The 22,285-nt window shown below is 48.9% G+C and overlaps 1 protein-coding gene across 1 annotated transcript in view; it reads right to left on the minus strand.

Annotated features, from left to right (window-relative positions):
• Nucleotides 1–21,769, minus strand: part of LOC110069991 (tumor necrosis factor receptor superfamily member 16) — a 32,700-nt gene extending 10,931 nt beyond the window's left edge. The window contains exons 1-4 of the mRNA XM_078378399.1: nt 21,616–21,769; nt 20,908–21,089; nt 2,260–2,392; nt 1,012–1,395 (exon numbers count right to left, since the gene is read on the minus strand). Coding sequence (XP_078234525.1) covers nt 1,012–1,395; nt 2,260–2,392; nt 20,908–21,006 — 616 coding nt within the window. The 5' untranslated portion in view covers nt 21,007–21,089; nt 21,616–21,769. The remainder of the gene's footprint in view (nt 1–1,011; nt 1,396–2,259; nt 2,393–20,907; nt 21,090–21,615) is intronic.
• Nucleotides 21,770–22,285: the final 516 nt, after the last annotated feature.

Genomic DNA, 22,285 nt, shown 5'->3' on the forward strand with positions numbered 1-22,285 from the left:
ATTGGAACAAGTTCAGAGGAGGGCGATAAGGAGGATCAGGGGGATTGGAAGCCAAGCCTTAGGAGGAAAGGCTGAAAGAATTGGGCACGTTTATCCTGGAGAAAAGAAGACTGAGGGGTGATATGATAGATCTCTTCAAATATTTGAAAGACTGTCATGTAGAGGAGGGGAAAGATCTGTTCTCGATCATTCCAGAGTCACTTTGATCCCTGCTTTCCCCTCCACTTATTTTGGTTCTCTCCTCAGCTTACTTTCATGTATAAGATGACCCTCAATTTTTAGTCTAAAGATTTTAGACAAAAGTATAGTCTTATACACGGAAAAATATAGTACTTCTTTCACCCTGAACCTGGTTTTGGGCTACAAGAGCCCCCCCCCATCATTAATGAGGGGACGGCTGCTTTTTAAGAAGTAACTTTCTAACCTCTGAGCACGACCTCAATTCGAAAGACCACAGCTTTGCATTGCGGCCCTTTCAGTGCAAATAAATACACAAAAGGAACTAACTCCTCTTTTTCCCCAGAACTAGTTTGTTTACGATCTCGGAGGGACATCTAGGATAACAGATTTTGCTTTAGGGGAGGACACAAGAAAGAACATTTTAAACGTGGCTGACATAAAAGTTGGATTAGCAGCCCACTCCCTCAAAATCGCTCCGTGTCTATCGAAAGCCCCTTTCGACTTTACGCCCAGAAGCGTGTGACTCTGCTGGCTTAAAATTCTGCCATTTTTTGCCTTCAAATGGCCAAGAAATACAGATTCCTAACAAGATGTTCTCTACATCCAATCCGGCAGAACTGCACATAAGCCGACTCTTAACAAGGCTGTCGTGCTCGGCACCTGAGGGGGGGAGTTATGTTTGGACTACCGTGCCCCTAATCCCTCCAGCCAGCTCTGTTGTTGTTGTTGTAGTAGCACTGGTAGTCAACCCATCCCCTCAAAAAGAGCCACACCCTCTATTCCCATCGCTGTGGTCTTCCCGCAGATATTTTCGGCTCCACCCATACGTACCCATGCAGAGAGTGTCCGAGAGAGGGGTGCACGCCTGGATCATCACCTCGTTCTCATCGCAGTCCGCGTGGCAAGCGAAGCATGGCTCTGAAGAGCTCTTGACCTCCGAGTAATAACCGTCCGGACATTTCTGGCACACGGTGTCAGTGTTTGGGCCGCAAGCTGTCACCACTCCATAGCCTTCTGGGCACACCTGGCAAGGGAGACACGGCCCGTGGCTGTGGGTCGCGTTGGATGCCGGAAGATAATGGCCCCGAGGGCAGAGGGTGGCGCAGACCGTGTCGTGGGTAGGGGTGCATGCATCCAGCATGGGCGCATGTCCGGGACACACCGAACATGGGTGGCAAGGCTCCGTGGCACTGCTGATGGACGAGAACTTTACATCTGTCACAAAGAGAAGGAGGGTTTGTCGTTAGCTGACGAAGGCATGAAACCTCTGTCTTGTCTTTCCCCTTAAACTGGGCACCGCGGTGGTCCCCAGTACGGTTTTGGAAAGCCCGTGCGAATAAATACCCCAAAAGGAATACGACTTGCGTGAAAGCTGTTTAGAAAACTCCTTGTCAAAATAATAATAATCATAAGTAAAAAATGAGAAATGTGACAAGATTCGTTAAAACGCCCCTCCGCCGCTTGAAGAGGAAGAAAGGTCTTTGCTTTTCAGTGGGAGAAGAGCAAAGAGAGGGCCAGGCTGGCCTCCAGTGGGAAGGAGTTCCAAAGTCTAAAAACAGCAACAGGTAAGAGCTGCGCTCGTCTCCCCAACCAAGGGTGCCTCTGAAAGCATCGGGACTGAAATAAGGACTTCAAAGCTCAGACAGGGAGGATTGCCTTGTTTTGCCGCTGCAGAACTAGCTTTTTCAGGAAAAACTACCCACCACCTATTCAGAAGAAAAATATTTTTGGGTTGGGTCAAAATAAGTAAAATAAATTTTATTTATTTATTGGATTTCTAAACGTTTTGGGACTCGAATGCCTTTTTATATATAGCTTCCTTTTTTTTCTGACCCAACAGCAACCAACACCTGTTACTACGGAGGAAGGAGGGAGCCCAGCGAGGATTTCTTCCCCGATGGACAACTATTCTCCAGGATGGGAAAAACGCTGGTTTTCAACGTGTTACGGGACCCACAGCCTGCCCGGGCTTTCTCCACCAGGCCATATTTAGGAACTCCCATAGCACAGCTTTTAGCACGTTACACCCTCTGCCCCAGGTTCTTCTCTCTCCCCCCCCCCCCGGCTTCTCATACTTACTTTTTTGGCACGGTTCACACTTGGTGTTGGTGGCGCCACAGGGAACGGCGACCCCGTAGCCCGGAGGACAGAACTGACAACAATCGCCCGCAGAGGTGACGTGTCCATCTCTACAGCCTTGGTTGGCCAAAACCTTGGGGAGAATAATAAAGCCAGAGGATGGAGTTAGAGGCATGAAGGAAATGAGGGGAGGCAAATGGTTTTTCCTGTAGCGATGTATGGAAGTGAGAGCTGGACCATAAAGAAGGCTGACCGCCGAAGAATTGATGCTTTTGAATTGTGCTGGAGGAGGCTCTTGAGAGTCCCCTGGACTGCAAGGAGAACAAAACTATCTGTTCTGAGGGAAATCAACCCTGAGTGCTCAATGGAAGGACAGATCCTGAAGCTGAGGCTCCAATCCTTTGGCCATCTCAAGAGAAGACTCCCTGGAAAAGACCCTGATGTTGGGAAAGTGTGAAGGCAAGAGGAGAAGGGGATGAGATGGATGGATAGGGTCATCGAAGCGACCAACATGAATTTGACCCAACTCCGGGAGGCCGTGGAAGATGGGAGGGCCTGGCGTGCTCTCTGGTCCATGGGGTCACAAAGAGTCGGACACGACTTGACAACTAAACAACAACAAAAAATGACTTTCCACGGGAAACAAGAGCAGCTTCCAGCAAGGGTACCAGCAAGCTGCCAACCTGGCATAAGCTTTACACCGAAGCTTTTGTAGCCCCAGCGGCAAAAATCAACACACTTCCTGATAGGAGGCTGGTTTGCTGTGGCCAAACCTGGCATAGATCCTTCACAGGCCTTTTTTAAAACGCCTCAAACAACAAGAAAAGTTAAAGGAAGGAGCATGTGTTTTGTGAAGCTAATGGATCTTAATTGCCCACTGAAGATCACAACCTCCCAAAATATTTTGCACAGCAGCAGGAATGTTGTCATGGGATATCACACGATGCCATGGCATTACCGCAAACTTACAATCACAACATTATAACTTGTTGGGGACAGGATCATTAAATAAACGCATATACTGTATAAGCTGACTCGAATATAAGCCGAGGCACCCAATTTTACCACAAGAAACTTGGAAAACTTACCGACTTGAGTATAAGCCGAGGGGGGGTGCTTTTTCAGCAAAAGAAAATGTGCTGAAAAACTAGGCTTATACTCGAGTATACACAGTATACATGAATTTAATAAATGAACATAATATTTACTACACCCTGGGGCTACCGTTCCCCCTCTTTTTAACCTAAGAATGCAGCTGGCACGTCACCTGTCTCTCTGCCCAGGCAGCCAAATGGTTAACCAAGTACTACAAAACAGGTTTTACAGGGCAGGAGAAAATGGTGTGAGACCTATTCTGCCCAGGGCCTTTCTGGTTTCCATCCTTCAAAAAAGCAGCCCCTCATTACTTGGTACAAGATTTGTTTGGAGCAAAGGGAGGAGGAAGAGACGCCAGGTGAGCAGCATCCCAGTTCCTGATATATCAAGGTGAAAACGTGTGACCCGGGTGTGGATCCTTGCGATAGCACCATGGGAGGGCAGGAAAGGATGAGAGAGACCAGCGCTACCTTCTTAGGAACGGATTTTGGAAATGTGCACCAAAGGAGGGTCTGGGCAATCCAGATAAACCAGGTAAACCTTCTCAGCCATCGAGAGCCAGAGAAGAAAAATTGTATTTGGTGGACGGACAGGTGAAAGGATGCACCGGATGCCAACACTTTGGAGGACGTCGGGCACCTGGGAGCTAAAGCCACCTCTCGCACACAAAACACGTTTTCTCCTCTTCCGGCTCTGCTTGCATGGAGGTTCATCTTACCGCCCCGGGGGGGGCCCAGGTAGCACCGCGGTTCCCCGAGGCTTTCGCTAGGGGCCCTGAAAGCTGGCGAAAGTAGACAGCAGCAGGAGAGAATTTCTTCCTTTTCGGCTGCTCCTGGAGGATTAGCTCGCCCACGGCCAGCCTTCAGAAATAGCTGCACACCCCTGGCTTTCAGAAAGAGTGACATTCTTCTACAACCCTTTTACCCCCTCCCCCCAAAAAATCCTCAGCTTCCTCCACCAGAGAAGGTCTCCACCCCGGCTGGTCTCTATTAATAACCTTTGGAATGCAGGCATGTCAGACACCGAAACCCATCTCAGACCCTTGAAAGGCGTTGGGGGGGGGAGAAGAGGTGTCTCCTCTTTCTTTCCCTCCCTCCCTCCCTCCTGGAAGGAACCTGGTTCAGAAGCAGGCAAGAGGAGGTGGTAAGCTGGCAAGCCAACGAACGAACAAATGAACGGACAAACAAGCGAACGAACAAACGAATGAACAAATAAGCAAGCGAACAGACGAACAAACAAACAAACAAGCAAGCGAACAAACAAATGAACAAACAAATAAGCAAGCGAATGAAGAAACGAATGAGCAAACAAACAAGTGAACGAACAAATGAATGAACGAACAAATAAGCAAGCCAACGAACAAACGAGTGAAAAAACAAGCAAGCGAACGAATAAACAAATGAACAAACAAGCAAGCAAGCGAACGTACAAACGAATGAACCAACAAACACATGCAAAAGCCAGCTGCAGCCTGGCCTGTCTTTGCCCAAACTATTAGATCAGGGTGGAAAGAGGAACATAACTGCCCTCTGTTCCTGGCACTGTACAGTCCCATAGCCGCATGCACATGCATGCGTCTGCATGCGCCCTGCCACTCCCCTATGAGGAGGAGGTCAAGCCCTAATTTTTGTGAAGGCCCAAGATGACTTTTCAGGACCCCCCCTTTTTTCAGACACACACATACATGCAGAGAGACCCTCAGTTTGGAAGAAATCATCCTACATATGGCATGAAAATACAAAAAATGGTTGAGTCTGGTTGCCCATCTCCTTCCCACCGAAGGCTCCCTTTGGAATCTTCTTTCTCCACCACCCCACCACCCAAAAAACAAAGCAAAATTAATTGGTTTCTCCCCTGCATCTGGAGATCGTTAATTACTAGAAGGCGGTCTTAAAGGTATCACAGCAAAAAAGTACGGTGTAAAATGTCAGGGGAGGAATCCGGATAGCTGGGCAAACTGGCCCCTTGTAGCTAGGTTTCACTCCAACCCCTGTCATCCACCTCATGCACCACCCTGGTCTGGGGAGGATGGGAGTCGGCATCCAGCACACCCAGAGAGTGCTGGTTTGCAGAAGGCTTGCACAGCTGGCGAAGCAGAAGGCAGCCCTGTTCCAAACAGATTAACTTAGGGCAGCATTGCATACATACCTCCAGGAACACCCTGTGTTCATTTTCAACCACCAGGTGCTCAGACTTTGGAAGCTCTTAACCTCTGCTTTGCCAAGTCTGTTCCTCCAGGCCTAAGGAGGGTTTAAGCCTATAATTTAACCTCTGCAGAATATGTCAATAGAAAATTATTACATGGCCTGTGTGTTCCCCTGCCTTTCAAGCTGCCTATTTCCACGACACTGGATTTTAAACTACGATTTACACCCTGCATGCTGTGAGGTTGGCTGGTTTGTTTGCATTTTATTTCACTTTTTAATGCTTTGCACACCCAAGTATTCCTTGTCCCCGTGTCGTCAAAAAGAGCGCCTTGGGATCAGCTACACAGAAGATCAATACAGTGGACCCTTGACTTACAGACGGCTTGACTTACAGACTTTTTGAGTTACAGACTTCTCTGGCCGCAAAATTTAGGTTTGACTTGCAGACTGAGATTTGACTTACAGACCAGAAAAAAACCAAAATGGAACAAAAACGGCCTGTTACGGGATTAAGCGGTTTTCAATGCACTGTAGGTCAATGGAGACTTGACTTACAGACTTTTTGACTCGAGAACCGCCTTCCAATACAGATTAAGTTCTCAAGTCAAGACCCCACTGTATGCATCAACAACCTGGAAGCATTTTATTGGGCTTTTTATAAATCCGTAGCAATATTCAGATGGATAAGGGTGTAAAGCGAAAGGCTCTAAATGTAGCAAATTGGGTCGGCGAAGGCTGGCGCCCAACCCAACCTCATGGTCTCAAAACACTCAATGTTCTAGCTAGAAAGAGTCCACCACCTTACACCCAACACGTACCACACCTCAAACACTCCTGGGGAGCCCACTACCGATTCTTTACCTAACCCAACCTGAATTCCCTTACAAGAAAAACCAAGATCCGTTGTGTCTACCTAACACTGCTAAACCACTGGGTCTCAATGCCATCTTGATGGTCTCCGTCATGCACTGCCTCACTCCAGGGCATTATAAACGCCCTATGTCCCCACCGCTACAGCTAAGTGCCACTACCTACACTTATCAGCACTTCATCCCATGGAAGAAGACCTGTTTGCTGGGCTAAAGTCCTTTGGGTCAAATCTAAGAGGCCAAGTCTTATGCCCTTAATGTTTAGCTATGAAATAATGATTTTTTTTTTCAAAACCATAACGACGTCTGTCTTGGCAAGCAGAGCCTGCCTAATGATAAACCCTTTGAAGACAACCCTTTTGCTTTTCCAGGGCGTAAACTGCCCAGCCCTTGTACACACGGACACACGCCCAGTTTTCTTCCTTCAAGGGTCTGGGAAAGGCAACGCTCCCACAAACTGGCCAGACTGATGGAGACAGAAGCTGTACAGTCATTTAAAGAAAAATCAATGCAAAACACCTGGAGACACATAAAAAGGCGCCGTGCGCTTTTATTTTTTTCTTCTTTGTTTCGACGGCTCAGTGTGTGGCTTTCAAACCTGCAGGGCAAACTCATCCCCCTGTACCGCACACCGTTGCCACGAAGGCAGCTGCGCCTCCCAGTCTCACGGCATGCTTAAAATGTTCGACTTGCAGAACTCGTCTCTCATGCAAGGGAAGTGATACTCGGCGTATAAAACGGCGGAGACTTCAAATCCTCCTGCGGCTGGTCAGCCAAGGCTGCACCTTAGAAAAGCGACTTTTCTGGACCATGAAGCCCCAGATCCCTTCGGCCCAGATGGCCAACCAAAACAGTAACTTTTTCCAAGCTGGGCAAGAGGGCAAAAGATTTCAGCTGGCACATCGGGGAAGACAGGGCGTTATTTCCTTATGCACAGGATGAGACGATGCGGCTGCCCAGGGATTGTGTGGTTGTTTCTTGCATAGAGTCAAGCTGCATGAGACAAATACCATGTCATTATAGGCTGGGATTCCTTAAGTGCTGAAAATGTCTGATTGTCACAGCAGGAGCCTTTCCTGCCTGCTGCAGTTCGCAAATTAGCTTGTCCTGTTTTCTGATTGGCTGTCAGAAGGTTAGCAAGGACTTCATTTGCAAGCAGATTTGCTCAGTAATGCAGGTCTGCTAGACTCACAATGCTGGAACACAAGTGGATTTGAGCTTCTATAGATATAGTATTTGTGACCTACAGTTTGGCCACAGAATTCTGGGGGGTACTTCAAAACACGTAGAAAGCACCATGTTAGCTGAGGAGAATACTGCTTTTGTTCCTTTTTTAAATGGATACTTTCCTAACATTTTTTTCTGTGTAAAGAACATGAGTTTTTATAGTGTTTATAATATTTGCACATTTTTCTTCTCCTCATTTTGCCAAGCCAGATAAACTGGAAAGATTTGTACGGACACTTGCTATCTTGATCTTGGTTTTTTTTCCATCATGAAAAGTCAGTTTGGTAAAACATGAAGGGGGGGAGAAGAAGTGGCTGAGCACCCCATGTGGGAGGAAAATAATTTCCACTGTAGCATTTTCCACTGACTCACTGTCATAAATCAGAGGGCAGAGCAAGGGCAGGGCAGGACCTGAAGAAGAGATTCAGCAAAAGATTTATTTGCCATTTATCACAGGGATGTTGGGCACCTCGTAGAGTAACAGAGGCAAAGGACAAGTCTCTGCCCCAAGAAGCTTGCTATCAAGATTTAGGTGGGAGGGAAAAGATTAATGAAGAAGCAACTCCATGAAATGCAGAGAGCCATACCGAGGCTTTCTTTCAGCTGGGGAAAAAACTATTTTTTTCTCTCTTCTTAGAATTGTCCCAGGGCTTCTTCTGAGAGATATTAGTTGCCCTCTGTTCAGCATTGGTTAGGCCTTATCTTGAGTATGTTGTCCAGTTCTGGACTCCACACTTTAAGACAGATGCCAAGAAACAGGAGCAAGTTTGAGAGGAAGGCAACCCGGATGATCAGGGGACTGGGGACCAAGCCCTAGGAGGAAAGACGGAAAGAACTGGGCATGCTTACCTTTGATAAATTTATTTATTTATTTATTTATTTATTTATTTATTTGATTTATATCCCACCTATCTAGTCGGTTAAGACCACTCTAGACTTTTCAAACACTTGAGAGATAGTCCTACAGAGGATGGGCAGGATCTGTTCATCAGTCTTCCCAGGGTGCAGGACACGTAAGAATAGGCTCAAGGTACAGGAAGCCAGATTTCAGCTGAATATCAGGAAAAACTTCTCAACTGTTAGAGCAGTACAACAACAGAACCCATGACCTCAGAGGGAGACGGTGAGGGCTCCAACGCTGGAGGCGTTCAAGAGAAAACCGGACCACCTTCTGTCAGAGCTGCTTTGATTTGGATTTCTGCCTTGAGCAGGGGGTTGGACTGGATGGCCTTATAGGCCCCTTTCAACTCAATTTTTCTATGATTCTGTCATTAACAAAATTCTTTCAGACTTTTGATTTTTTTTCTCTATAACATTTTCATTGATCCTTGGAGTGTTTTGCCTGCCTTTCGGTCTTCTATCTAGATTATAAATGTTTATGCCCTCTAGTGCAAACCTTAATCCACGACAACAGAGAGAAGGGGAGGTCAGCTGATGGTACTATAACAAGAAAACAGAACAAACCAATGGGTCTGTTGCTATCAGAGTGATAGGATGGAGAGTGACCAGCGGAAACACACCCAAAAGGAAAGGTCGCTTCATGAGGCACCCTCACAAACTGCATGAATCATCATAAAGCAGTGGTTCCCCACCTTGGGTCCTCAGATGTTTTCTTGTTGTTGTTGTTTAGTCGTTAAGTCGTGTCCGACTCTCCGTGACCCCATGGACCAGAGCACGCCAGGCCCTCCTATCTTCCACTGCCTCCCGGAGTTCTGTCAATTTCATGTTGGTCGCTTCGATGACCCTGTCCAACCATCTCGTCCTCTGTTGTCCCCTTCTCCTCTTGTCTTCACACTTTCCCAACATCAGGGTCTTTTCCAGGGAGTCTTCCCTTCTCATGAGATGGCCAAAGTACTGGAGCCTCAGCTTCAGGATCTGTCCTTCCAGTGAGCACTTTGGGTTGATTTCCTTCAGAATGGATAGGTTTGTTCTCTTTGCAGTCCAGGGGACTCTCAAGAGCCTCCTCCAGCACCACAATTCAAAAGCATCAATTCTTCAGCGGTCAGCCCGAGGTTCCTGGATGGCAACTTGCAGAAGCCTTCACTGCTAACTGTGCTGGCCAAGAATTCTGGGAGTTGTAGTCCAAGAACAACCGGGGAGCTGTGGTTCGTCACCATAGATGGATGCAAGAGAGAGCCCCCCCCCAGCAGACAGTGGTCTGGATTAGGATGGAACACAGCCAGATATAAATGCACAACCACAGAGCTGTCATATAAGAAAAATCCCGAAACTAGAGAGAGTGTTTTTTTCTTTCTTTTTCCCTTTGGCTCTGTGGGCATCATCTTCAGTCCTGTTATTGTGTGAAACTCTCTCTCTCTTTATTCTTGGATGGCACTGATGTTCACAAATAAATTTGAATCTTCCAGGGGTTGTGAGCTTTGATTTGCTTTGTTACAAGGGTGGGTTTTAATGGCCGAATCCTAGGGAAAGAAAATGAGTCCTGCCGCCTTATTCCATGGCTGCCAAAGTGCATAAATAGGGAGTTCAGCAACCCAACGAAGGGTATCCTGTCCCCCTTCCGCTGGAGATGAACCTCCCAAGAGAACCCACCTTGCTTGCTCTCCTACCTCCCTTTCGCCCTCCAGGTAAGCAAAGCACAGCTTCGCTTCGCTTACCTGGAGGGTGAAAGGGGAGGTAGGAGGGCAAGCCGGAGTAGGTGCCGGGAGATGAATCAGCTCTCCAGATCTTGAGAAATGGCAGGTTTCTGGGGGAGGGAGCCGAGGCTCACCTGCAAACCGGCCAAAAAATGCTCCTGCAGCAAAAATGAGAGAGCGAGAGAGAGAGAGATGTCATGTGCAAACATGCCCAGAAAGAGACAGAGGCGGGAGGCCCGGGAAGAGCAGGAGAAAGCCCAGATGGAGGGCGGAAGGAGGGGAAGGGAAGGGATCATTTGTAGATGTTGTCGAAGGCAGATGCTCCAGGAAGGCCAGCCGAAAGCATTTTGATCTTCCAGAAAGAAAATGGTCTGTTCTTGGGGGGGGGGGAGAGCATTCAGATGTGGTTCTTTCTGTGCAATTGCCAAAATCACCTGCAAAGTGCGGGAGAGTTCTTTGGGGAATCGTGTGACCCTCTGCTGTGCCGGCAGGCACTGCCTGGATTCTGCGGAAAGGCTGCTAAAGGAGAAAAAGGCGGGAATTGCTGCACAGAGTCCTTCGAGAGGTAGCGCCAGGAGTCCTCTATCTGAAAGATTTCGAGGTGGCCATGGCCCAGTCAAGCTCAGGGGAGGGGAACCCACCCCTATGTTTAAAAAAAGATGTGAAGGACAGGCGTTTGGGGGGTTGACAGGATCCCCCCGAGACAGAATACAGAGCCAGAGTTTGCCTTGCAACATTACAGAGCGTATCCCAATATTTGGTTTGTTAAGTTACTAGCCCTCATTGTTTTCGGAACAGCCTTGAAAGTACGAGTTTGTTGTTTCTGCATATCTGCAAGGAAAGATAGCAGAAGAGAGAAGGGAAGGGAAGGGAGGAGAGGCAAGAATGGGCACAGGACAGAAAATGGAAGGAGAGACCATTCCTCTGAGGAAAAAGTATTGTTGGATGAACAGAGAAACAGCCACGCATCAGGGTGGGGCTTTTTTAAATAGTTATTTGTTAATTGGGCCCTTTATCACTCCCATCTTCCCCTATGAGCCCAGCATGGCCAAGCCGGTTCTTCACTCCTCTGCTTTCTCCTCACAACCGCTGTGTGAGGTAATTCAGATTGCAAGAGAGTCACGGATCCAAGGTGAATTTCTGGACTGGGTGAGAATTTGAACAGAGGGCATCCCGAACGGAGTCAAAGCTCCCCAGATTCTCACGTCAGTTCCTTGGGCCATGTGCAGAGTGCCTCTGCTTCACCGCTGGGTCAGCCCAACATGCGGGTCCAAAATGGCGACCGGCCGTGGAGCCGGTGGTGGCAGAGGGAGGCGTACCTAGCTTGCAGACAGCCTCGGTTTTCCACCCAGTCCCTTTTCATGATCAAAGCGAAAACCGGCGCAGAGCGAACCAAGCGGTTCGTATTTGGTGCCAAATCAATACAGAGGCCGTGCGTGCCAAGAAATCCCAGCACTGGCACGAGAAGTAAGTGATGCAAATGGACATTTTTATAAAAGCCACCTGCGCGGGCTCGCTTTTTTCTTCTGCAGCCGGGTGGCTTTGAGTTTTGCCCAAATCTACGGTCCAGAGACGTTGAGCCATGCTGCTTGAGCAACCTTGGGTCTCCGCTTGCATGCAGGCGGGCAAGCAGATCAGCAGCATTAGAATACGGAGCCATCATCCTTCCTGCCTACGTTAGTCCTGAGATGGAAATCACACCGCTGGCCCTGCCGAGGCGCGACCACCAGAGCAGATGGGGGTGGAAGACCAGAGGGAGCTGCCTTCTGGGCCGTTATAGTCTACCCCAATCTGAGGTGTTGGGGGCCGGAGCAACTGCCAGGGGTTGTCGTGGGCCAGAATCCTACTCCTTACACCCATCGGTGTAATTCAGTCGGCATCAACCTCAGTGGGGAAAGGCCACCACTTAACACGGGTCCGGGGAGGCATTTCCTGTACGGTGGCAGGCAACTACGCTCTTTTGGTAACTTGACGCCATTCTTCACTTGGGTTTACGCCAATGGAGTTACGTTGGCAAAAATGGGTAACAGGATTCAAGCAAGCATCATTCCCGGCTCTCCGTCTTCCATGCAAGCTTTCCTTTGCATTGCTTGGATGGAGCCCTCGGGGTGGATGTGGCGATGACATAAAATTCTCGCCAGAAGACCTGTAAAAATGTCTTTGACACCTTTGAAGATAACTAGGAAATGTTACTCATTACACAAGTAAACTCTGAGCTTTCTTGTTGCAGGATTTTTGAACTGCAACTAAATTACTCCTGGTTCCCTAAAAGGAACTAGTTACAGGCAACTCCATTACTTTTTACACATTCCTTCCAAACTCTGGAACAGAGTTTGGGGAAGTTCCCTTTTTAGGGGGTGGCTACATCTCCCCGAATCTCTGATGGTGCTGGGTGGAGGATTCTAGAATTTGGAATCAGAAAATGTAACTTGTTTGTGTTGTGATGGGAAAGGAAGTTGCCACAGCAGCACCTTAAGATCATTATGGGGGATTTCATGGAGGGAGGAGGAGGAATTGGGAGTGTCCTGTCCAAGATCAAAGCTAAGGGACTGCCCTAGTTAGTTACAATGACCATCCGAAGCCCCCCCATAACAAAGTTATTGTTATGACTACCTTTGAGGAAAGTAACTCTTTGCTTTCCCATAACTGAAAAGCAACTGGAATAGTTCCTTTTAGTTACTTTTTCCAAAGCATCCAACTACTGTGAATTACTATTTTGTGGTACAAAACACACTTCCGCAGGAAAATCATCAATAAAAGTAACTTTAAAAGTTAACTAACTTCCACACCCTCTTTCAGGGCCGGAGCAGCCATACTGTTTGGAGGATTTTGGGTGGTGTCGTTCCCCCAAAAGAGAAGCTTTTGAAATTCGGCCAGGGGCCCTCAAAACCTTGAAACTGGCAAAGGGGTAGGGGAGACTCAGAGACCGGATCTTTGGCACAAGGCAGAGAAAATAATTATAAATATAAAAATACAGGGCACCCCTTGACAGTTCTCTGAAAACTTTTAGGGGAGAGGGGCTTGCCTTACTCTTTAAGTCCCCCTGCGGACCCCCCAACTTTCCACCAAGAAAAAATTCCTTGCACACATGTTTGTGTTAAAAAATAAAAATCCAGCTCCCTACCCGGTTCATTATATATTTCTCCCCCTCGAAGATCTCGCTGCCTCTTCTAAGCAAAGATTCCCCCCAGCAACAACCTAAAGTTGCAGCTAATAAGAATGGAAGAAATATTTAGCCATGCCATGTTAATTACCTTCCCCAGGAAGCCAGAGGGATAAACGAGAGTCTTTATACAGTCTGACCGCATAATTATAGGGGCTGGCTAGGCAAAAATGTTAATACCAGACCAGGAAAAATGTGTTCCACATTAATTCTGACATGAAATTCACTGGAAAGAGTGAAGGAATGACAGAGGGGTTGCATTCACCCTCTTGTTTTCTCCCAGGTTTACCCCTCTCAAGGTTTAATTCGAGACAGGCAAAGGGCTTTGCCGGCGATTTGAGAGCCGACGAGGCATCGGACAGCTGATGCCTCCTCAATCCTCTACCCTCGATGCTTGGGAAAATTAAATTTGGGGGCTACCCAACACCTGGATTCACCCACCGGGAGCCGTCGTTTGAACAAATCACGCTCCTACGCTCTGTTCAATGGATACCTGGATCCAGGGGCACGCGATCCGTTCAATACCCCCATTTTACAGATGAGGAACTGAGGCAGGGAAACCTGAAAAAGGCTTCTGTGTACATGGTTTGGACTAAAGGCGAAGCAGCTTGCATCTATCATCTATGCCGGACGTGTGCACAAAATCTCACGGCGTTCCGGAGCACAAACGTTTCCTAAGCAAGTCCTTTCCTAAGCAAGTCCCGGCTGCTGAAGGGAAAACTATTTCAGATGAAAATCCAGACCCAGAAAACCCAGAATCCTCACGCTGCAGGTGTCCCGGCAGCCGCAGGATAAAACCGGCTGCTTTTTTTCCCAGCCTCTGTCAAAACTGCACGCAGTGTGCTTGGGATCCTCAGATTACTTAATGGAAGGAAGGGTTTGGGCAGGCAGGCAGGCAGGCAGAGAGGAAGTGCTGTGTTCAAATTCTACAGTTTCAGTTTCCAAACATCCTTTGACTCTGACACCTATCAGCAACATCGATCATGCTCAATGGTCAGGATCGATGGGGGATTCTGGGCACTGTAGTCCACCATGGCTGCATCAGCTGGGAGACTTTTATAGTCCCCCAAAAAACCTGACTATTTTCAAGCAGCTACAGCAAGAGGGCTCTGCATGTGACAGTGGAGATGGGTTGCCAATTGATGGGCTACACTGAGCAAATTGTACGGGGCAATCACTCACGGGGCAATCACTCACGTACAACACAGTTGAAATTCGCTCCTTGAAGGTTGGTGGTCATTTTCATTTCCGGAGTGAACCAGGTAGCATCAAGGCTGGAAATTAAGGCCTACAGAGGCTAGACCAGGGAGTCAAGTCTTTCTGTAGCTGCTGCAAAACGTCGGGACTACAACTCCCATTATCCCCCATGTGGACTGAGGACGAGGCGTTTTCATTCCAGTGAGCCCGCTGAAGGCGAAATGCGTCCACTATACCGGTGGCAACCTTTCCCAACCGGGAGCCCTGTGAATGGGTAAAACTGCACCCACCATCATCCCCAAACCATCCTGGGGGCCATGGGGGCTGTAGTCCAAAAGCATCCAGAAGGGTGCTTATCTGGGAGAGCCATTCAAATGGCATAGACCAGTGGTTCCCCAACCTTGGGCCTCCAGATGTTCTTGGACTTCAACTCCCAGAAATCCTGGCCAGCGGAGGTGACGGTGAAGGCTTCTGGGAGTTGTAGTCCAAGAACATCTGGAGGCCAAAGGTTGGGGACCACTGGCGTAGACTATATGTACTGCTGCCTATACAAGTCTGCAGGGGAAATGTAGCACGCAATGCAGCTGCACCCTGGCTGTTTGGGTTCAGAGTCCTTGTTGGCTTCCTTCAAGGGCCTCCTCATCAGGAGGGGTTCAAACCGTGTTCACCCGAGCCTTGTGCTACTTGAGACAGGAGGAAGGGTCTCGGGTGATTCGGCGCATCTCTACAAGCAGTGGCAAATGGGAAAAACCAAAGGAAAAGGCCCGCACGGGGGGCCCGATGCAGCTGGCAGGGAGGCAGCCTAGATCGGAATTTAGCCACTCGGCACTTCTCTCTTCCCTTGTGGGTCCTTTTGATGATCCTCGCTGGCCGTCCCTTCCAGGGTCATTCAAGATCTCCTCATGCGAGGCGAGACCTTGGAAAAGTTACTTTGTGGACCACGGGTCAGTTTTAGCCTCCTTCGCTAGTACAATCTGGCAGTGGGGGGGGGGAATTATTCGTTTGGAATGTGGCGCTGGAGGAGGGCTTGGCAGAGACCCTGAACGGCCATGAAGAGGAACAAGGGGGTCCTCCAGGGAATCAAGCCTGAACTGTCTCTGGAGGCAAAAATGCTGATGCTGGGGCTGGTCTACTTTGGGCACATCGCAAGAAGGCAGGATTCTCTGGGAAAGATCTTAATGCTGGAAGACGTTGGAGGCACCAGGAAAAGCCGAAGATCAAAATATGAGAAGGAAGGTTGGAGGACCTCGAATCCTTTCCTGGATTTGAAGTCTATGTTCTTTGACAGCACCTCTGCTACTGGGGGATTCTGGGAGTTGTAGGCCAAAAAGACAAACCAGGCATGCCTCTAATTTGCAACCCTGGGAGACAACTTCCAACACAAACAAACAAACAAACAAACACACACACACACACACACACACACACACACACGGATCCCAGAGCATGATCCAGCAGAATATTCCCCTGCATCGTTCCCATGGCAGGGAATGGCGCCATGCTCTCCCATTCATTTCTATGGAGCCTTTGCGGAATTCCTGGCTCAGTCAGGAATCCCACCTCCATGGTGTGTTTGTGTGTCTTAAGTCAGCGGTCCCCAACCTTGGGCCTCCAGAGGCTCTTGAACTTCAGCTCCCAGAAGTCCTGGCTAGCAGAGTGGTGGTGAAGGCTTCTGGGAGTTGTAGTCCAAGAACATCTGGAGCCCCAAGGTTGGGGACCACTGTGTTAAGTAAATGGGTGTCAGGAGAAGGTTTGCTACCATGCTTCCATTTTTGGGCAAAGACACTGGATTTCTACACACATACACACCCTTTAAGATTGTGGCTTTTCTTTTTACAGTGATTTTCCACCAAAATTCGCCTCTCCCTCTTTCAGGAAGACTTAATAAAGATTCTGCAAAAGGATGGTCGAACCTTCTCAAAGGCAGAGAGGCATCACCCACAAGTATTCCAAAAATCCTCCCAAATATATGTTTTAGGGAAACACATTCCATGTGTGTGGGGCAGGGTGGGGTGGGGCAGGAGAGAAACTAGAACACTCCTCCTCCTCAGACACATGGAGAGGACCCAGCCATGGAGATGGGAGGAGGCCAGGAGACGACCAGACGGCCGGGGGGGGGGGACACCCCCCCCGCTACAGCTTGCAAAGCAGGCATTTGTTTGGTTTTGAGGGCTGAGCATGTTCTCTGTGCACGCGTTTGAAGTTTACGGGTTTCTCAAATTTTTAGACGGGAGTGAAAAGAGGCATTCGATGCTCTTGGCAACATTATTATACCAAAACTTGAATTCCAAGATATCATGGGGGGTGGTGATATGTTCCATCAGAAAAAGAGAGCTGAAGCCTGATTTTTTTTTCTGCATTGGTTTTCATTTGAAAAAGGCCATTTTTCGCTTTGGCTTGCTCATGTGAATCTCTTTCCTTGTGTTCCAGGTATATATTGGAACCACAAAACGCAGCATCCAGACCAGAATCAAAGAACATGAGAGACACTGCAGATTAAAATAACCTGAAAAATCGGCAGTAGCTGAACATGCCCTAAAACAAGCTGGACATGAAATTCTATTGCAAAACACAGAAGTACTGGACAACACCAGCAATCATTATGTTAGGCTGCACAGAGAAGCCATTGAAATCCACAAACACCAGCGGAGCTTCAACATAAAAAAAAGAAGTCTAAAACTCAACGAAGTCTGGCTCCCAGCACTGAAAAACACAGTCTGCAAAAGGTCGATGAACTCTACCCAGCCACAAGGATGGGTGATCACTGCACACACCAGCTAACACCCATCAATCACAAGTGACAGATAATCTCTCCCTCTTATCACAACAATACACCCATAACAACAAAAAACCACTGATCACCATAATCACCCATCTCCTGAAAAGGACAAAAGCTGATCCCACAGTTATAAATACTCAACTGTCCAAAGAAACTGCACCAGAGCACAGAGTTTCAGCTCCTGACCTCTGAAATGCCGGCCACGGAGGTGGGTGAAACGTTAGGAAGAACAACCTTCAGAACACGGCCGAAGAGGCGAAAAACCCACAACTACCATCAGGGATCAAAGCGCTTTGATGATTCCTGCTTTCCCCCTCCACTTTCTTGCACTTTTTTGCGAGGAAAGCACTTCCGAAGTGCTTTGATCGCTGCTTTCCCCCTCCACTTTTTGCAAAGAACGTCGAGGGGAGAAGCACATTCCTCGCAAGAAAGTGGAGGAGGAAAGCAGGGATCAAAGCACTTTGATCCCTCCCCCCTCCTTATTTCTGTGTATAAGATGACCCTCAATTTTAAATCTAAATATTTTGGGCAAAATTATCATCTTATATATGGAAAAATATGGTAATAAATAACCACAAATGCATTTTCCTTTCCTCATTGCCTCCTTCTCTTCCTGCCTCCATGTCTTATTTGAGTCTTCCTTTATCTCTGTTGTGTCAAGTTCTAGACTGTAAGTTCCTCGGGGCAGGGTTCTCTTATACTTTGCAAAAAAAAAATAACCTACACATACGGGTGTTGCTGTCTTTTTATATATATAAATCCATTGATAATTCCAGATTGTCAGCAAGAAGTTCTGTCCCTAATAGTCTCTTAGAATATACCTTTCCAGATGGCCAAAAAGATCTACGTATTTTGCTATAGGGTGGCTTTTTCTGATTGATTGTATACCTGACAGTTTTGGAATTTCCCTTTATTTTACATACTGCATGCCTGGCTCCTCCACCCACCCACCCCAGTTGTCGATTGCTGATTTAAATGCTACAGCTGCTTTAATGATGTGAACCTTTCTTAATTAGACATTTTATTAATCATGCCATTTGCCACCAACATTATTGGAGTTCTGCTAGCTTCTCTCCAGAAGTATTCAAGGTGTTTCGCCAAAGCCTTGCAGATTCAGAACTTCAAAACTGGCTTACAGTCTTTCGCAAACAATATTCATTTGAGATGCATCTTATTTAATGTAATGATGTTGGCTATTCTTCTGGGTGTGTGTGTGTGTGTGTGTGTGTGTGTGTGTGTGTGTGTGTGTGTGTGTGTGTGTGTGTGCGTGTGCGTGTGCGTGTGCGTGTGTAAACTGCCCAGAGTGGGCCTGGTAGCCAGGCGGGTGGTATATACATTGAATCAATCACTCAAATTAATAAATAATTACACATGTGAGGCTAGGACTGGAAAGGTCTGGAATGAACGGTTTGTAGACTGCCAAGTTCGCAAAACAGAAATGTTCGCCACCAACACTTTTGGATCCTAACTAGAAATAGAGTATTCATATTCGTATAAAAATACAAATATCCCCATGTCTAGTCCTAACCCCATTTACAGAGAAGTAAAGGCCGATGATTTCCGGTAGGGAAAACGTTTGTTTAGGGCTTCTGCCATAAGACAGGGGTGGGGGCTCTGCTGGTACCTGTGCATCATCAGAACAGTCCTCTAAGGTAGGCCCATGTTATTCTGATTTTCACAGGTAAGGAGACTGAGTTGAAATTAGCCAAATGTTCACGGTCAAAATCTCTGGTCCCATGATCTGTAGCCTGGGTTTCCCTTTTGCATCTTTCTTCCAGCGCCAAGGAACAGTTTGGGGTGTGTGTGTGTGTGATGTTTTTCTCTCTCCCAAAGGTGTCCCCTGAAGCATCATGCACACGTAACCTACAGAGCAGCGTCCCGTCCAGAACGACCACAGCCTTGCAGGTCGCATGATTTAACCAAGAGAGGCAGCTTTCTTACTTTTCTTCACGAACTCATTCATGTATTGCGCAGAGGGACATGCTGGACACTACTTGTGCTAGCTGGGGATTGTGGGGATTGTAGTCCCATGCATCCAGAGGACTCTGCTTCAGGGAACGTATGGGGGGTGGTTGTTTCATTCGCATAACTGTTCATTCAATGCTCCGTTTAACTGGGTGGTTTAAAGGGTGGCCTTGGTAGATAAAGAGGACCAGCCGTACTGGGTCAGGGGATTTTGGGCACTGTAGTCCCGCTGTCCCCATAATTGATCCCAAGGTTTAGGCTGATTTCACCCCCCAACAGGAAGCCTCAGAAACAGCTGCTGAAGGAAAATCCAGCTCTGGGCAACTGGGGGGGGGTGTCTAGTGAGAGGACAGGAAGGTGAAACATGGAGTGTAATGCAAGAGCATGAAACCAACTTAGTAAACCAGCCCCCCCCCATCATTTCTCTTTATTTGGGAAGGGGTGTACTTTTAAAAGTGCAGTTTGCCCCAGGCGATGTACTTACTGTCTCTGAATCCCCCACCCAGCCTACACAGACAGACAAACATGCAATTCCAGTGCTTGATTTTTAAAACTGTACTTGCTTTTCCCAGTACCCTAAATCGAGGGAGGGACCCCGTTTGCAGCGTATAGACCGGATCAAAACCCATGAAACACGCTTGCAAGTCCACGAGGAAAGGGCAACTCTAGAAAAATGACTGGGGTTGCAGCTAAAGCTAATCATAGATTTTTTAATATATATATACAGTATATATATTAAAAAAAATTTTTTAAAGGAAGGTTCGAAGCCTGCTGGGGGTCCCGCCTCGCTAAGAGGGGCCGAGGGATGGGCTGTCCCGTTCGCTCTGGGGGGGCGGGCGACCCCGTTTCGAGGACGAGGCACTCTGCCTACGCTCAGGAGAACGCTCTCCCCTTTGACCACATCTTCCAAGCTACGCGGGGGCGGCGGGGGGGGGGGAAAGAGGAATTTCAAAGGATCTCCGGGGGCTCAACCCTCTGCTGCATTTAAGAAACAACCCCCCCTTCTCCCACCCATGCAGTTAACACGAAACACACAAGGTCCCGATCCAACCCATGGTCAGTGATACACACACACACACACACACACACACACACAACCCTCTTCGCAGGGCAACGGCGCCGCCCGAGCGAAACCCCCCTGGTTTGAAGGCTCGGAACTCCCCCCCCCCACTTTCAAGGGACAGATCCCCCGCGCTCTTAAGCCTTACTCCCGAGGAGGACGCCCCCTCCCACCTCGCCGCCGCCTTCTCCCCACGCGTAAACCCAGGGCTGCTTCTCGGGGGCGGGCGGGAGGGATCGCCCTGGTGGATCGGGTCCGTTCCCCCGGGTGGTGGGATCCCCATTCCATGGGGACACACACACACACGCGCAACCCTTTTCCCCACGGCAACCCTAGGGCTCCTCCGGCTTCTTTCCGCGCCGTCGGCCGCCCGGGGGATCCTCGCGGAGGAAAGGCGGCGCAGAGAAAATCTCTTGGAAAGGAAGCGGTGCCAGGATTCAGCCGGGCGGGGACCGGATCGCGTTAATTTTGGGGGGGGCGGAGAGCGAGGGCTGGAAGGAGGAGGAGAAGACAAAGACAGAGAAAAAGAGAGAGACTGGGGGGGGGGCTCACCTTCCCGGGCAGGGTCTGCAGCATCCACAGCATCAGCATCCACGGCATCAGCATCAGCATCCGCAGGAGGGGCGCCCGGCCAGCCTTGGTCAATGTCATGTCAGTTTCCCCTGCGCGGCTCCGGGGCTCCGGGCTCTCCCTTTCCGGCCGAGGATCGGGCCCGTCTCGCCGCGCCTGGGCTTCTGCCGGGTGCCCCAAAAAAGAAAAAAAGAAAAGGGGGAGGGCCTTCGGTGGGGCAAAGAGAGACACCCCTCTCCCCCCCCCAGCCACCCACCCACCACGTCGCCCCCAAAGCGAGGAGGGCGAGGAGCGAAGAACTGGCCCCGCGCGCGCTCGGCCCCGAACTTCGCCCAAGGCTGCCTGCCCGGGTGGGGGTGGGGTGGGGGGAGCCCAGAGGACCGCCTCCTCGCGAGGAAGGAAGGGGAAAGGCGGCCCAAGAGCCAGCCAGCGAGCGAGAGGGAGGGAGAGGGAAGAGGGAGCGGGGGCCGGTCTCGGCTGCGATGCCGAGCGGTTCAGAGGAAGCGGCGCCCGGGGAGGTCGGGGCGGCTGCGGGGGGGGGAGAGCTGGGGAGGCTCTGGCATCTGGGGGGGGGGTAGAAAGAAAGAAAGACGATCCAGATGTTTTCCCCGAGGCGGGAGAGGAGGGAGGGGGAGAAAAAAGGGTTGTGCTGGAAGGGAAGTCCAAGCCACAAGTAACTAACTAACTAACTTTTCTTTCTTTCTTTCTTTCTTTCTTTCTTTCTTTCTTTCTTTCTTTCTTTCTTTCTTTCTTTCTTTCTTTCTTTCTTTCTTTCTTTCTTTCTTTCTTTCTTTCTTTCTTCCCTCCCTCCCTCGTAGGACGTGGTTTCCAGTCCCGTCCCCCCCCCCCATCCTCCCAGTTGCCCTCCTCTTTAAATGTTCCCAATTGCTGGCATCCTTCCTTCTTAAAGGGGGGTGTCCAGAACTGGACCCCAGGACTCCAGAGGAGGGGGCCTAACCAGGGCTGAACGATTGGCCTGTTTTGAAGTTTCCTTTCCTGAAAAAGATACGGAAAGACAATCCTGAATCTGTTCTGGGGCGGTTGGGTTTTTGGGGGGGGGGGTTTGACCCAAATTGGCATATATATTTTTTTGTTGAGAGAGGACTCTGAACACTCCACTTCCATGGCTGAGCCCAGGGATTTGAACCCAGGTCACAAAGACACACACACACACACACACACACACACACAAAGAGAGAGAGAGAGAGAGAGAGAGAGAGAGAGCTCTGCTCTGCTTATATGGTTGAACTGTTGGACACCAAGAGAGGGGTGAGACCTGAGTTCAAATCCCTACGCTCACCCATGGAAGCTCACTGGGAGAGAGAAGCTAGTAAAACCAGTCCTTAAATCCCGTACTTAC

The sequence above is a fragment of the Pogona vitticeps genome, chromosome 6 (genome assembly GCF_051106095.1).
Source record: "Pogona vitticeps strain Pit_001003342236 chromosome 6, PviZW2.1, whole genome shotgun sequence".
NCBI lineage: Eukaryota > Metazoa > Chordata > Lepidosauria > Squamata > Agamidae > Pogona > Pogona vitticeps.